Source organism: Peromyscus leucopus, chromosome 4 (genome assembly GCF_004664715.2).
Source record: "Peromyscus leucopus breed LL Stock chromosome 4, UCI_PerLeu_2.1, whole genome shotgun sequence".
Classification (NCBI taxonomy): domain Eukaryota; kingdom Metazoa; phylum Chordata; class Mammalia; order Rodentia; family Cricetidae; genus Peromyscus; species Peromyscus leucopus.
Genome location: NC_051066.1, coordinates 96,082,933 through 96,097,338, shown reverse-complemented (window position 1 = coordinate 96,097,338; position 14,406 = coordinate 96,082,933). Strand labels below are relative to the sequence as shown.

At 47.3% G+C, this 14,406-nt stretch overlaps 1 protein-coding gene across 1 annotated transcript in view; it reads left to right on the top strand.

Annotated features, from left to right (window-relative positions):
• The window catches only part of Pla2g4e (phospholipase A2 group IVE), a 74,194-nt gene that overhangs the window by 31,745 nt on the left and 28,043 nt on the right, over positions 1-14,406 (top strand). The window contains 1 exon segment of the mRNA XM_028854401.2: positions 4,776-4,848. Coding sequence (XP_028710234.1) covers positions 4,776-4,848 — 73 coding nt within the window.

The following is a 14,406-nucleotide window of genomic DNA, read 5'->3' as shown; positions in this document are numbered from 1 at the left end:
CAGATGACAGCAATTTATTTCCCCCTTCGTCACCCTCCTAAGAGTCCTATCTATGAAATTAGGGAGAGGGGCAGCATTAAACTATGTAACAGGCAATCCATAGCTCTCCCCCCTTCCCTTGTGAGCTGGCAATGTTTCATGTCTTGAGTAACTCTCAGGAGGAAAGTGGAATCCTGACAAGATCAAGCCAGAGGTCAAAGCCAGGGAGGAAGCCTGGACTGTGCATGTCTACAGCCTGAGCATCCTGGTTCCCTCTCCCACATGGCTTCCCAGAAAGTTGCTGTCCATCCGTCTTCCCTGGCACAGCTGTGCTGATTGTTCCAGAGGCTGAATGAACCTCTGTACTGTTTGTCCCAAAGTTCCTGCTTTGACCTCCAAGCCCCTGAGTGCTCCCTGCTCCTCACCCAGGGCTTGCCAAGTGCCCTCTGAGCTGAAGGAGTATGCCTGTCTTTACCCCAGGGATGTATCCCCAAAGCACCTGGTGATGCGTGGAGTTAAATATTTTGACGTTCACCCTTATACCCAGTCCCAGGCAGGGGTGGCTTGTCCAGGTCTCTAAGGTTTTGGCTGGTGTACCAGGGCTCCTTAATCTGACCGGTTTCTGGTTCCCATTAGCACATTCCTATCAGCATATCAACTCAGGAACTGTACTGAGTTCTATGGCATCTTTTTAAAAAGTTTGTTTTTATTTTATTTGTAGGACTGTTTTGTATGTTGGTGTATGCATGTACAACAACTGCATGTTGGTCATGGCCATTGTTGGTACACCAACAATCGGTGTACCATATGCATGCCATCCTCTAGAAGGCCAGAAACAGGTGTCAGCTCCCTTGGAACTAGAGTTGCCAACAGCTGTGAGCTGCCATGTGGGTGCTGGAATCAAACTTGGGTCCTCTGGAAGAACAGCCAGTGCTCTTAGCCACTGAGCCATCTCTCCAGCCCCTCTATTATGTCTTTTTACTGTAGATCAGCTTCCTCTGGGGCTGTGAATGTTTGGTCATCTAATACCATTTGTGATAATCTTGTAACAGGAGGAGCAAAAGATGTACTTCTTTACCAAACAAAGGTGTGTGTGTGTGTGTGTGTGTGTGTGTGTGTGTGTGTGTGTGTGTCCCTGGTTTGCTTCCTGATTCCTGAGATCACAGGCTTTCATCACCCACCCCTGGGGGACTTCCAAAGTCATACACCTGGCTCTGTGAATGCACCTAGACCCAGGCCTAAGCCCAGAAGTCTCGTGTTCTTTCTCTGCATCTCTCAAACCCCTCCAGTGTTCCACCTCTGTGCTACTGAGATGTAAGAAGACGTAAAAAACTCCCTTTGAGGGGCTTTGGAGTTGGGGCTCTCCTAAAATTCTTTTGAGCCAGAAGGAATTTCTAGGTGAAATCTGAAGTTCAAGGTAGATCACAAGGTACCCTCAGTGTCTATTAGTAAAAAAAGTCTTCAAGGCCCCTGATGGTTGTGATAGGTGTTCTGTGTGCTCACAAAGAGAATGCTCGTGCGGTTTGTCTATACAAACACAGCAAGTAGAAAGATCGCCAAGTTTAGGGGTTAGGAGAGGGCTCCATGAGAATTCATCGTGGAAAACAGGAATGGCCAGGAAAATTAGTCTTGAGGGAAGATCAAGGCAGTGGACTTGAGAGCAGGAAGCATCTCAAGTTAGAGGTGACAGTGGGTGTGAACCCGGGACTAAGAACAGAGGTGAGTTCAAACTCTGACCCACGGAGAGCTGTGGGTCAAGGGACTCGGTCCCAGGTTCCCCATCTGTGACACAAAGCGAGTGATAACTGCCTTGTTAGGTTACTAGCTGTAGCACAGGACACTGCAGGATGCTGTGGGCTGTAGACTGAGGGGTGCCCCTGTTAGGGACCTCCATTGTGATGTGGCCAGCCTTGTAATGCAGGAAAGAACTTCTGCATGTTCATTAAGATGAGAGATGAAAAAAGAGGAAGAGAGGGGGAGGACGAGAGAGACTTGAGATACTTTAAGTGCAAGAATTGAAAGAAAAATGTGCCTAAATGGTTGGGTGGCGCATGGCTATAATCCCAGCACTTGGGAGGTGGAGTCCCGGCAGGAAGACCAGTTCAAAGCTAGCCTGAGCTACATAGGAAGTTCAAGGTCAACCGGGGTTACATGAGATCATGTCTTAAAACACCAATTAATACTCTCTAGTGATTATGCACACACATAATGTAGAAATGGTTTGTGGCTTTTAAAGTGATGTTGCTTAAAGGATGTAATTTAGAATCAGGTTCAAAGACTTCAAAAAGTTTAAAACTTAGGTAAAAAAAAAAATGAGCTGGTTTACTTCTTTTCTTTGTTTTAAACAATGTCCTGTTACAAATGAAATTATAAGACTTATGAGGTTCAGTGTTAGGGGCAAGAGGAGTAATAACTGATGTTTAATAACTGATGTTATTAAATCCAAAAACTGCTCACCTCCATTTCAGTTTTAAGCAAGCCTGGTCCATGGTAGATTTTTTTTGTTTATTTTGTTTCATTTTGTTAACACTCTTGTTTGAGATGTCTTTGGGGGAAACTAATTCCATGTAGGCAAATCTCTACTGATTTTGTCAGTTGTAGTCAGACATAAACCAGATTCCGGAGCAAAGGGCCTCTTTTCTTTTCCCATGTCCCTTGAATTTTCCTCGTCTCTCTATACTGCCTCAAGGTGGTAGTAAAACTTAGGCACGAAAATCCATAGAGAGCTGGACATGGAGGTACGTATCTGTAACCCCAGCATTAAGAAGGTAGAGGTGCCGGGAGGTGGCGGCACATGCCTTTAATCCCAGCACTTGGGAGGCAGAGGCAGGCAGATCTCTGTGAGTTCGAGGCCAGCCTGGGCTACCAAGTGAGTTCCAGGAAAGGTGCAAAGCTACATAGAGAAACCCTGTCTCGAAAAACCAAAAAAAGAAAAAAAGAAAAAAGAAAGAAGGTAGAGGCAAGAGTTCAAGGCCAGCCTGGGCTACATAGCATCTTGCCTCAAAGAAGCTGTCATGGTCATCATCATCACCACCATCATCATCATCATCATCCCACCATGACCTCAGCACAGCACCTCCCCGCTGTGGTAGCCCCATGGTCACTGCTGTGTTGGTATTGTAGGAGAGAGTGACAGAGAGGAAGAAACAGACACCCTCCCTGGCAGACACTGGAGGTAGAAGACAGCAGAGAATAGCCCCCACCAGGACTCTGGGTGCCCTCTGAGGAAGTGAGGAGTAGGGCAAGGCTTGCCAGGACCATACACTCCTTCTGAAAGGTGATGCTTGCCTCCACACTCAGCCAGTCCAGGACCTGCTCTGCCCTGGACAGGATGAGAAGTGAAGAGCTCATTTCCTAGAAAGGTCCTGCCACAGGCCACAGACCACAGGCCACAGGCCACAGGCCACAAAGAGTTAGTATTGTGTTTAGTCTTCAGTCCAACTCACAGGGCTCACATCAGAACGCTGTTTGAGCAAGGTATTGGCCCCGAAGACTTCAGAGTACTCACAGAAGGGATCCTTGGACCCACATGCAACTTTAGGGTGGACTCTTGTTCTGTTCCCACAGTGGCAGGGGACCTGTGTTAGTGAGAATATGTGTCCTTGAAGATCAGCCATTCACAGGCAAAGGGAAGAATGAAACAATCTAAAAACCTGAGGTAGGGATCCTTGAATAGATAGAGGAAGACTAGGAAGAGAGACATGTTTCTTCCATGTGATGCAGGGACACGTGGAGAGTGGGGAAACATGGTTTGGGGACATCTGGGAAGCAGAAAGTAACAGGATGGAAAAGGACAAGAGAGGACCCGCAGCTAATAAGCAACTCACAGAGGACAAAGACAGCTAGCTGCTAAGAGATGTGGGTCTGGCCTCAGGAAGCCACACGCTGGCTTCAGGTGGGTGGGATTTGAGATGAGGGCAGGGCTCTCAGGAAGTAATTAGAGCAAGAGCAAGACAGCTTCAGATGAGCATCCGGGTGAGCCGCTCAGGGTGTGCCCCCAGTTCCAGCTACTGGGCTAAAGTGCTGAGCGAGAGGCAGAAACCTGAGGGCTCCAGTCCCTGGGGTTAGCAATCCTGAGAGAGGTATCTGACAGCCATCAGTCATCATGCTGAAGATTATCCACGCTTTTGTCATTGTGAAAGACAAGCCACCACACATGAGCCAACACATCACAGACATCTATAACAAGGCACGGTGAAATGAAAGGCAGACAGATGCCTTACTGGGAGAGAAGTACAATGGCCAGGAGTCCATGGAAGGGTGACTCTGAGGAAGGGGCCTGCCAGGCGAGGGAGAGACAAACACCCTGAGCCGCAACTATGACCCGGGGTGGTAAGCTCCTGGCATGATATGCCCAGGCTTCATAGATGTCTACCACCCCTCCTAGTCATACTGTGCCTACCTTCTGAGCGAGCTGCCATGTTGGGTGGGCAAGGGAAAATTTTGTATCTGTGTGGCTGGAATAAGAAATTATTCACTGGGCAGGAGAATGGAAACAGAGAGTCTCTGGACTCCTTTAATATTTCTTCTGTGCTTGGGCCAGTACACTCACTGTCTCACAAACATTTATTATTGTATGCACATATCAGCAGAGAGGTAAAGAGATGAAAGGGCAGCACGTCTCAGCTCTAGAGACTTCCATGTAGGAGACAGAAATGAGCCAAACTAAACAATGACAGAACAGCATGGAGGTTGCGGCGAGGTGGGCCGGGAGACAGGTGTGGAGAGGTCTCCCCAGCAGCACTGGCCTCGAGGTGGTACTTGAAGGGTGACTCCACTTCCTTTTTAATCCACAGGAGGGGCCGTCTCCATGCCATCTGTTGACAGTGAGGGTCATCGGCATGAAAAATGTCCGGCAGGCTGATATGCGTAAGTATCTTCCCCGCTCCGCCCCCCTGTTTTGGGGGTCCGGATAGAGAAAGACCTGGCTGCAGTCAGTCAGGCGTACCTCTGTGTATGGAATTCCATAGACCCTGAGCCATTGCTGAGTAGCACCAGTGAGTTTAGGAGCTGCTGTGGCCGGGTAGCAGAAGCCCTTTAGTGTCATAGAACTGTCCACCAGCTCCCCTGAGAGCCGTTTCTCAGGACACCAAACCGGGCTCTTGAGCCACAACAGAGTCGGTGGCATCCAGAGCTGCAGCCCAGCCTCCGCCATGTGGTTGGATATTGAAACCACTGGGCAGGGACTCCTGGTAGACCAGCTTCCCCTTCCCCTCCATCTGTCTCCTGCTGCATCTCCAGGCCACAGGAGCTCAGGGAGCCTCTGCTTTGAGAGGAAATGAAGCCCGTGGACTGGGCCAGAAAGGCCCTTCGTGTCTGTTATGGTGTGGTGTTTAAGAAATCAGTTCTCACCTCGTATGGACCTCTGCTTGCTTGTAGGGAGAGAAACTCTATGCCAAAGTGCACATCTGTGGGAGCTGCAAAGACCAAAAAGGAGCATTGAGGTCCTAGGGTCTGAGTGGCCAGGTTATGAGCATCTGGGGGCCTGGAAGCCTGGGCTGAGGAGGAGCAACCTACGAGAAGGGGCTCTGTCTTTGGAGCACCTGCTGTGGGCTGGCCACCAGGTATCCAAACACAGTTCAGTTCTCCCCACACCTGAGTGATCATCACAGGAGCCCACTTTGTAGGTGAGGGGTTCATGATTGCCTGAGGTAGAATTAGGGTTTGATTCTAGGCCTAGAGGGCTGGTGAGGAGAGGGGACCCTCTAGGGTAGTGGTTCTCAACCTTCCTAGTGCTGTGACCCTTTAGTACAGTCCCTCATGTTGTGGTGACTCCCAACCGTAAAATTATTTCTCTGCTATTTCATAACTGTAATTTTGCTACTGTTATGAATCATAATGCAAATGTCTAATGTGCAGGATAAATGATATGATGTACGATATGACCCACAACTGAAAACCACTGTTCCCTAAGGGAAGGATGCTGTGGTCAGATCATAGACAATCAGAAGATAGATAGAGAAGGAATCTGCTGCATGATTTCCTGGGGATTGCATGACTTCCGGATACCCATGTGCCAGTCATGCTGGAGAGCAGATTGGAGGGAGAGCAGGTGTGGAGGAGTGACAGCCCTGTGGTCCCAGAGACTGCCAAGTGACAGACACGATTCAGCCCGAGCCTACAGAGCGTGAAGCATTCGGGGCCCGTGCCAGTGAGAACCGTTCCAGCAAGCATTAAGTTCGGCTTGTGCCAGCCAAGGGACCCACTACAGAGCGAGGGATCCTCAGACACCTGGGGACTTTCTCAGTACACTGTGACCTAAGGAGCCAAGAAGTGTGCCCAGGACTAGACCATCCAGCTTTCCCGCTCATCCCAGAACGGGTCTCTCACTCTATTTCTTCCTGGCAGAGGTCCCCTCTCCCCTCAGCCCTAGCTCCCACACACCTTCTTCCTTCAGCTTCTCCAGAGGTGTGTCTGTTCCAACCCCATCACCAGCACAGTCACCCAGGATGCTCATTCTCAGTTTTCATGCCTGCACCTGTATGCAAGACCTTCCATTGTCCAAGGCCCTTTCTTCCGTCATGTCCCTGCCACGCCTGTCCCCTGGAGGCTGGCAAGCAGCGAGGCAGCCTACGATCCGGCTCTACCAGTCTCTTTCCCCCTTCACCGCGTGCCCCTTGGCACACAGGCAGACTCTGGGGTTCTCTCCGAGATCCCCTGGTTTGTGTTTTTCTCGCCTCCCCTAAGGGACAAAAGGCAGAGAGGGCATCTGATGGTGCTGGCAAGGTCATGTTGCGTCTGGACTCCACAGTTGTCCCAGGCTAGGCTACAGTACTACCTTCTAGGGTTCAGTGGGGATTATCCTGACCACTCTTGCTTGGAATGACCACCTTCTACCTTAAATCCAAAATGAATGGTTTAGACATCTAGCTCATGTCTGTTTTTCTGGAGATGTCAAGAGGCTGATAGCAGGAAGTATTTAGAGGTTCAGGGATGACACCCCACTTGCCAAGAGCTGAAGAGTACCTGTCCTGAGCCAGAAGGCAGGCACTCCTAGAAACCCTCAGCCACCAGGTGTCTCCTGTGGTAAAAAAAAAAACAAGTTGAAATCCCAACCAGTACCCCAGGGCCATCAGGCAGGTACCTCAAGAGATATTGGGGTATCCGCTGGTAACCACACAGGAATGTTCTGAGCATCTGTGACGATAATTAAGTCATCTCTGCCACCTACAATTCAAGGAAGGGAACATGTCATTCACATGACCAAGCCCTCTGTCACTTCCTGGGAAACAGGGACTAGAACCTGCTTTTGCCTAGGAAATCCCAGGCCTTGAAATTCCCAGCTTAGTCACCTCTTCCGTGTGGCCCGTGTGGCAGTGTTCTGACAGTTAACTAATGTGCCTGCCTCAGACTGTCCCTGCCACTCCTCTCTCCCTGCCCTTTGCGCTGTGCGCTCCTTGTTCCCAGCCTTTAAAGTACTGGGTAGAGGAAGCTTTCTGATGAACCCTAGAGTGTGGGCATCTGACCACCTGATCGACCTTGTCCCTTCCAGGAATGTTTTGTTGTTGCTGCTACTGTCTGTTTGCTTGTTAGTTCGGTAGACGAGTCTCACTGTGGAACTGAGACTGGCCTTGAACTCTGGTTCCTCCTGCACCTGCCCTGCCAGTGCTGGGGTTCCAGGCCTGCAGCAGCATGTCCTAACTTGGTTTCTGTTGCTGTGACAAAATACTGACCCAAAGCAACTTGGGGAGGAAAGGGTTTTTGTCATCTTACAGAGTTCAGTCCTTCGCTGGGGAAGCCAGGGCAGGAACTCCAGGCAGGAACGGGGCAGCAGGAACCGAAAGCAGAGGCCATGGAGTGGTGCTGCTTACTAGACTGCTTGCCCTGGCTTGCTCAGCTTGCTTTCCTATAAAACCCAGGACCACCTGTCCAGGGGTGGTGCCGCTCATAGTGGGCTGGACCCTCCCATGCCAGTCATTAATCAAGAAAACACCCCCACAGACTTGCCTACAGTCCAATCTGATGAGGCAATTCCTCATTGAGGTCCTTCTTCCCAGATATGTCTAGGTTTGTATCAAATTAGCTAAAACTAAACAACACTCACCACTATTATAGGTGGAGTTTTCTCTCCAGGTCCTGCCAAGCCTTGGCAGTCCCTTAGCCCACTTGTAAAATAAACATACAGACGCTTATATTTTTTAACTGCTTGGCCATTAGCTCAGGCCTATCATTGTCTAGCTCTTACTCTTATATTTAGCCCATTTCTGTTAATCTATACTTTGTCACATGGCTCGTGGCTTACCGGTAACTTACATCTTCCTTGTCCTGGCGGTGGCTCCAGCAGTCTCTCCCTCTGCCTTTCTGTTCCCTCAATTCTCCTCTCTGTTAGTCCCACCTATACTTCCTGCCTGGCTACTGGTCAGTCAGTGTTTATTTATACAGAGCGATATCCACAGCACCTCCCCTTTTCTTCTTTTTCAAAAAGGAAGGTTTTAACTTTAACATAGTAAAATTACATATAACAAAACAGTTATCAAGCAAGAACTACAGTTACAATATTAAAGAAGATAACCTATCTATCTTATATTTGTGAGTTTAAGGTTTTATATCTAACTTATCTTTTATCATAACTAAGGAAAATTGTAACTATCTAGCTTCAACTACATCAAAGACCTCGGAAGGATATAATATTACCTGAGAAATGGGAGAATGCAAGCAACTTTCAGGAGTCTAGCAGGGTAGACAGAAACAGCTGACAGTCTGGACAGTCACCTCATGTTCCTTTGTAAAGTTGGGGCATCTGTCTTTAGCCCACAGAGCTAGAGTCTCTCAGTCATTTTTTTCAGTGTCCTGTAGAATGTCCGGCAGTTTTCTCTGTGAAGCAGGAACCTGAAGGACCATTTTGTCAAGCAAAGTTCAGTGGTCATCTTTCTATGGATCCTGCATGTCCAGTCGATCAAGCAGTCCAGGCAAGAACAGTTTCTTGCCCAAATGGCTGTTTTTGCCAAGGTGAAGATAAACTCCATATGGAGTGTCTTCGATGCCCATCCTCCTCTCTGAAGTAAATCTGGTGCTGTCAGGAGCAGACATGTCTCACTGTCCAGAAAGTCTAAATTTTTAAAAATATTTTAAATGCCATATTCTGTAGGTCTTTGAAGTATTTGAAGATTACTTATCTATCTGAAATATATTTATGTATACCTAGAAGACTTAACTAACTTGGCTATAAATATGATTATCATAGATGACTAATTATTAATATATTTAATTATCTGTTCTAATCTAAATGAGTTACATAAACATAATACCTCAAATGAGAATAGAAATATATACACAGTATAACAAAATTAAGTTTAAATTTGTATCAATAAACTAAAATCTATACCAATGTAAAACATTTTAAACATAAACTATAATCTATAGCAAATGTAAAACATTTTAAACAAGTTGTTGCTCTTTAATAGTAGGTTCATTAATCTACTCTTTTATCCTATCATATCTATATCCTATATATCTTTCTTCTTTAGAAAGATATTGTATTTATAATCAACCTGTTTTAAATAAAAATATTGGTTTTTCTCTGTCCCACACCAGAGGGCTCTTTTGATATTTTATTTTAGGAATATGTTTGGGTTTAGAGAAGGAATGAGCCAATTCCATCTCCAAAGCCAGCTTGGTATATTTGGGAATTTGGGCGTAGCTTCTCTTACTACTTCCTGCTAGAGGGGGGTGCTGTATCTTATAGGGACACAAAAAAAAATTTTAGGATTATGGAGTAGTCCGTGAGGGTGTATCGTCTGAGCCAGTTGCCTTGAAACGGTTCTGGATGTTGGATCATCTGGGCCATGCTGACATCAGAGACCTTTCAGGTGGTCTTGGCTGGTCAAACCTGATGTATCTTAACCTGGAACAAATCCATAGCCTCTGGCTTTCTGTGGAAACAAAAGCAGAGCCTCCTTTCCAAAGCAACATATCCTTACATCCAAATTTTGAAGTCAAGGTACCTTTAAAATATGCATATTGGTTTAACTCAACATCTTTTATGATCAAATGTTTTTCTGCAGTTAAAAATCCCAAAGACAGCACAATCCAGATTCTCTGTGTAATATTCATCTTTACGTGGCTTATTTTTATATTAATTTTACTGTCTCTTTAAAGACTTTATTTTTTAAAACTATGTATTTGCTTATATAACTGTATATATCACCTTTTTTGTCTCTTTCAAGCCTATGTATATTTTACACACATTGTAAACTATTACATCTGAATTTGTCTTATTGTGAGTCTATTGCTTTAAACTGCAGCATTTGTAAGACTGAAATGGCGCTATGGCTGCTGGCTCTGCCCACCTCAGCTTCCCAACATGGTGGTGATATGTTTACCACCAGCTCTGGGAGCCATCGTAGGTCTATGCTTTTATCCAAGCAGCGTGTAGCCCAGAAACCTCTTTTTTTTTTTTTTTTTTTTTTTTAAATACTAGCAAAGGCTAAATCCACCACACAGCAGCCTAATGTGCTGCTTACAGATACCTCATTCCCGCCATACTGCTGGTCAAACGCAAATGCCAGGAACCCGCCAGTAGCTCAAACCTGCATTTTGTGGTGTCTAGCTGCTGTATGAGACATGAAGCAGGAACCTAGTTTTGGCTCTGTTTAGAATTGCTTATTAAATATTCTCAGGTTTAAGGTGGAAACTTGAGCCGTTGGGCGCCATTTGTAGCTGGAGTTTTCTCTCCGGGTCCCACCAAGCCCCAGCAGTCCGACAGCCCACTTATAAAATAAACACACAGATGCTTATATTATTTAAACTGTTTGACCTAATGGCTCAGGCTTCTAGCTATATAGTTCTTAGATCTTAAATTAATCCATTTCTATAAATCTATGCCTTGCCACATGGCCAATGGCTTACTGGCATCTTCACATGCTGCTTGTCATGGCAGTGGCTGGCAGTGTCTCCCTCCGTCTTCTTGTTCTCTCAATTCTCCTCTCTATTAGTCCCACCTATATTTCCTGCCTGGCTACTGGCCAATCAGTGTTTATTTATACAGAGTGATATCCACAGCAACTATTCCTGGAAAGAATATTTTTTATCTTCACTTGAGATGTAAGCCAAAACACTGAGATACTATTTAATGGACTCAGTAAGAAATTTTTAGGCATGGGTTGACAAAAGAGGAGCAGTTTTAGAGAGACAAAGGCCTCTACAGGGTCCTTTAAGTCATACGTGCCGAGTGGCCTGACAGAACCAATAGGAAGGGCAGAATCCCACTGTGCAGAAAGCAGAATTGAGAAGAGGCCCAAGTGTTCTAGGCCCAAGGGGGAAGGGCTTGGGACCAGGAAAAGCGAAGGGATGGGTCCAAGAGGACCGAGCAGGTCTCTGGTGAGTCTCCCTTAAGGAGAGCAATTACACACACTGACTTGCCCACCTGATCCACTCAGGATCTCTACAGCAGGAAGTTGTTATCCATCCATTTAAAAGTTGTCTAGTGAGTGCCTGCTCTGTCCAAAGGTTGTAGGTCCTGGCCTTCTCAGTGCTCACAGTGTGATGAAGACAGTGACTGGACCTGCCCTGCAGGTACAGCAGAGCAAGTGCCCTCTCAGGAGTGGCACAGCCAAGGGGCACCTGGCAGGAGCTGGGCACTCAGAGGAGGGGTGCAGAGAAGATTCTAAAACCTTTTAAAGGGCTAGTGAGGAGAAGGGTGGGTTACAGTAGAAAAGAAGGAGCTGGGTGCTGGTGGAGCACACCTTTAATCCCAGCACTCGGGAGGCAGAGGCAGAGGCAGAGGCAGAGGCAGAGGCAGAGGCAGAGGCAGAGGCAGAGGCAGAGGCAGAGGCAGAGGCAGAGGCAGAGGCAGGCAGATCTCTGTGAGTTGGATCTGCAGAGTGAGTTCCAGACAGCCAGGGCTACATGGAAAAACCCTGTCTAAAAAAGAAAGAGAGAGACAGAGGGAGGGAGAGAGGGAGGGAGGGAGGGAGGGAGAGAGAAGAGAAGAGAAAAGAAAAGAAAAAAGTAGAAAAGAAAGGTGTGAGGGCCAAAGCGATGACTCAGCTGTCAAGAATACTCAGTGCTCTTGTGGTGGACCCATGTTCCATTCCCAGCATGTGCATGGAGGCTCACAACCTCCTGTAACTCCCGTATCAAAAGATCTGATGCCCTCTTCTGGACTCTACAAATTACTGCATGCACATTTTTGCATGTGCATTTTGCATTGTGCATATCGCATGCAGACAAGCACACATGCACATAAATGAAAGGAAGGAAGGGAAGAAGGGGAAAAGGAGAGAGAAAGAAAGAGGAAGGAAGGGAGGGAGGGAGGGAGGGAGGGAGGAAGGAAGGGAGGGAAGAGCTGTCTGGCACAAGGAGCAGTAGGTTCCAGGCCTGAAGTGAGACACATAACCCTTTGGAGACCTAAGAGTGACTAAGCTTGTTCTGGAGTCAGAGTGAGTGTGGATGGGTGTCAGCATGCGTGTGTAGGTGTATGAGTATGAGCGTGAGTGTGTGCGTAAGCATATGCAGGCAGGGTGGGGAGTCAGGGAGGGTGGAGAGATGAGGCTAAAGCTGAGGAAATAGGAAGGAGAGTCATGATGGCTAAGGATGGGACTCCTAGCCAGGTGGGAGCCATTAAACTGGGTAGTGACAAAGTCATGTTTCAGAAGCCCCTGCTCTTATGAGAAAAGGCTGGCAACATAGGAGGCAGAGAGCCTGGTGGGGAAGCTGCAGAGATGATGGTGATCTGCACCCAGGTAGTGCAGTGCAGATGAGAACTCAGTGTGAGAATCAGGCTCCTGAGTCCGTGGGAGAGAACGAGGTGGGCCTGGAGGGGCCGGGCTTTGGATCTCACCCGATGGTGAGATCATCGTTTTCTTCTCATTCTGTCAAGGTTTTGTCTTTCTGTGTGGATTAAGTCATGGTTAGGACAGGTACGTTTGCCATCCTCTTACCTTTACTCGGTGGGAGGAGGGCTGGGAGTGTCTTTTCACCAAATGGTGAGCCGTCAGAGACTAACTGTGACAGAAGCCAGAAGACATGATGCAAAAATGGGGTCACAGACACTGCAGAGGTTCTGGTGCATCGACAACATGGGCTTCAGTCCCCCCCCCCCCCCGGGGCTCTGCTTCCACTCACACAGCAATTGCTAGTGAAAATTACGAACTAGTTCGAGTCCCAGCCTACCCAGCCTCACCACCTACAGGACTTCTGAAAGTGGAAACCATCAACTTTCACTAAATTCTACAGATGTGGTTTGCACCCTAAGACTTACCCCAGCAAAGACAGTCCTGGTACCTCTTCCTCCCTCCTCCCAAGAATAACGGCATGAGGAAGCCACTTAGGCTATCCTTAGTCCTGTCTATTCTGCTACTCCTACCAGAAGAGTTACACTAGCTTCCATTTGGAAAGCCTTATATGAGTCAAAGCTGTTTCCCTTCCCCAGGACACATGGAGCAATATCAAACTTGGTTTGTTCATTTAAAGTGAAAGAAGGCACTTGGCCACAAATCTGAGGGTTCCCTGGATTGTACACCCCATGCCAGGAGACCAGTACCGTGTAGAGAACCCACTGAGGGCAGCTGCTTTGAATCATATGGAGACATGGCCCGTGCTCAATGTTTCATCTGAACCCCTTCCCACAATGGCCCTTCTCGGCTGACTTGTGGAAAGCTATGCTTCTCCTCTCCATGGCTTCTCAGCTCAGCTCTACTTTGGTTCCCTTGGTGCTAAGACCACAGGTAAAGTGAACCTTTGGAGCAGGTCTTCTAGGTATTTCCCTGACATCTGGAGCACTATGTAGCTTATCTTGTTCCAAATCAACAGGCATAGATTAGTCAGGGTTCTCTAGAGGAACAGAACTGATGTAATAAATATTAAAAGGGGATTTATTAGAGGGCCACACAGCATGTGATCTGAATAGTCCCACAGTGGCTTTCTTGTGATGGGAAAGTCTGAGAATTCAGTAGTTAGTTGTTCAGTCCATGAGGTTAGCTGCGTCATAGTCCCAGTCTAGTGCTGTAGGTCTGGAGTATTTCTGGAGAGACACTGGTCTTTAGTATATATTGGAATCCCAAAGAAGTTGGTTCCAATATTGGTGTAGGAATGCGGTCTTGTCAGTGAGGATGAGGGCAAGCAGGCAAGAAGCAAGTTTCCTTCTTCTATGTCATTTTATATGGGCTGCCACCAGAAGATGTGGCCCAGAGCTAGGGTGGGTCTTCCTGCTTCAAATAATCTGATTAAGAAAATTCCTCACAGGAATGGTCCAAAGCTTGGGTTTTAGTTGATCCTAAATTAGTCAAATTGACAACCAAGATTAACCATCAAAGTGTTTGCTCAGAGCCTGGGGTACTTCCACTTTAGGTGACTCTTGTCCATGACAAGGTCAGCAAGACCTGTCCCCATCGCATGTAACGTCTAGCCCTCGGTCTGTGTGGTTCTACAACCAAGTCAGAGAGGCTGACCTTTGCATCGGGAAAAGATTAGCAACTGAGAGGAGGC